Below are 2,564 nucleotides of genomic sequence, written 5' to 3'. Positions count from 1 at the left end.
GGTTCCTCAGTCATGCTAGGCTTATTTCAAGTGCTCAAAAGCCACCTGTGGCTTGCTAGTAGCTACTGTATTAAGTATATAAATGTAGAGATTTGGTTATCTGGGCATGGAAGACATTGTTTTATGCTTTTCTATTTCTGAAACTATCTTTAATGATAGTGTATTTTAATACTGTAGCTGCTCTAATGCCGGCTAAGTCCTTTTTCTTTTGTGTAGAGTGGTGGTTAGCCAAGTATCTATTTACCACAGTTTTATTAATATTTTAAACATATTTTTCATTCCAAACTTCAGATACTCATCTGTCATTCTAACAGGGAATGTTATACACACCATATCACTAGTAAATTTATTATTCCACACTCTATTCCTGAACTAATTGAGCAGTGATTTATACTTGGTATGACTTAAAGAATCACATTCCTCAAGGTTTTCTAATAGTCGTGACCTTTTTTTTCCCCTGAAGTTTATAACAACTGTTTACATCTAAGTAATTGAATTAATTCACATATATTTTGGGGTTTCATCTCAATTAATCTGACAGTTAAGATTCCTATCATATAATTGGGTAGCGGCATATCCTTTGTGACTTGGAAGTATACAGCATCATCATCTTTTCATTAATGGATTCTGTTCATTATTCTTCTCCTTTAAATCCATTTCTCTCTTCTTTTTGTCTGCCTCTGGGAAGCCCTTGGTATGTTAACAGAGACAAACTAAGAATGGCTTTAACTTTATTTTCCCTCCTTCTTTTCTTAATTTTTATATTCCTTCTCTCACCCAAGCTCCTCTGCTTCTTCCCACTATTTCTCTCTTTTGGTCTTTCCATATTACTCTAGCTGGCACCTTCTCCTGGCTAAATCTAGAGGGAAAAAGTTCAGGTTTTTGCTCATTTTAACTATCCTGATTACCTAACTTTTACTCTTCTAGTTCCTTTTCCTTCATCTCTTTCCAAAGAGATGCACATGCTGGTCTCATTTTGTCCAATTTCCTTTCCCCTTTGGTCTGCCTGACTGAATGGCTGCTATATATCTACAGCTCCTTCTTCTTTTATCCTCTGCAGCCGTATTTCTGTGATATTGGCAGAGGCACCTCCACAGTGAGAAACTCTGGAAGGGTATTTATTTTGCTCAAGATCACATAACCTAGCTAGAAGCAGAGTCACAATGAACCCCCATTTCTTGACTATTACTTTCTCTTTTACACCAGACTTTATTCCAGAATGATGACAGCTAATTTGAGATAAAATTAAAACTTTCCATGTAATTGTATTATGTCCTTTGAATCTTTTTCTTCTTTCTCATTCTTGAATAGCTACACTGACCTGTTTAAAACATAAGTGGTCATGATCTCTTTTGCAGGTATACAAACAAGTTGATGAGTGTATATAAAAATATATGCATATGTATATATATGTATTTCCACATATATTGATATATATTGCATATGAAACCTGTTTTCGTATTTTTTTATGTAGAAAAAATAAAATGTTTTTTTCTAGGCTCATATTCTACTTGACTGTGGTGAAGACAATGTCTGTAAACCCAAACTGGAAATTTCTGTAGACAGGTAAGTTTTGTTCCAGACAATAAACAGTATAATAAGAAANAACTGGAAATTTCTGTAGACAGGTAAGTTTTGTTCCAGACAATAAACAGTATAATAAGAAATTTAAATGTATGAACACACTTTGCTGTTCATTTTTTAGTGAGAATTAGTTATGTTGGAGAATAATGCATGATTTTTTATGATAATAACACTATTGATATTGAATTTCAAAAAAATATTTTCACTGTATTTTCACTAGTTGCCCAGGTTGACAGATGTATTACCATTCAGCTTTGGGTAGAGGTTCACAAAGTAATATCATATCATCTTAAAGACACACTTCATTGTAGACATATACTCTTAAGGAATATCCTTTCCATTTTATATGACATACAAATTATAAAGAATATTGTGAGAATTATGACAAATGATTAATTCAGCTTTTAGAAAAATATCAAGAAATTAAAAAGTATATTCAGAGATATAAAGTTACTTTAGGAATAAATAAGAACAATAGGGCTATGTTAGTGGCATCAATGTTTTCTTTTGCTGAGGGAAGCATTGAATTTGCTCCCAGTATGATCTTTTCTGGTTTCTATTGAGCTGTGAAGTACTCTGAAAATATCTTGAGTGCTGTCTGTGTATTTATCTCGTTTCTTTGAACAGTCATATTCTCTCATGTAGTCTTCTTTTCACTAACTAGATTTGTATTAACTTGTAGTGATCAAAAGAAGATCTATATTGGGGACGACAACCCTCTGACATTGATCGTTAAGGCTCAGAATCAAGGAGAAGGGGCCTATGAAGCTGAGCTCATCGTTTCCATTCCACCGCAGGCTGATTTCATCGGCGTTGTACGAAACAGTGAAGTAAGCAAGCTGCCTCTAAAAATCGAAATGCACTCACAGGTCTTATTAACATTAATGAATGATCTACTTCCCTATTTAGTGAAGCACAAGCTTAGCCATTCTACCTAAGGCTGAATTGCTAGACCATAGAGTGCCTATCTTACATAATTC

The 2,564-nt window shown here is 33.9% G+C and overlaps 1 protein-coding gene across 1 annotated transcript in view; it reads left to right on the top strand.

The window, feature by feature from the left end:
• Positions 1-2,564, top strand: part of ITGAV (integrin, alpha V) — a gene marked incomplete at its 5' end in the record, with an annotated part of 27,782 nt that overhangs the window by 13,035 nt on the left and 12,183 nt on the right. The window contains 2 exons of the mRNA XM_008589430.1: positions 1,499-1,566; positions 2,267-2,492. Of these exons, the coding sequence (XP_008587652.1) occupies positions 1,499-1,566; positions 2,267-2,492 (294 nt within the window). The remainder of the gene's footprint in view (positions 1-1,498; positions 1,567-2,266; positions 2,493-2,564) is intronic.

Source organism: Galeopterus variegatus, unplaced genomic scaffold, assembly GCF_000696425.1.
Source record: "Galeopterus variegatus unplaced genomic scaffold, G_variegatus-3.0.2 Scaffold5438, whole genome shotgun sequence".
In the NCBI taxonomy this organism is placed as follows: Eukaryota; Metazoa; Chordata; class Mammalia; order Dermoptera; family Cynocephalidae; genus Galeopterus; species Galeopterus variegatus.
The sequence above is the reverse complement of the archived record's forward strand: the minus strand, read 5'-3'. Positions and strand labels throughout refer to the sequence as shown.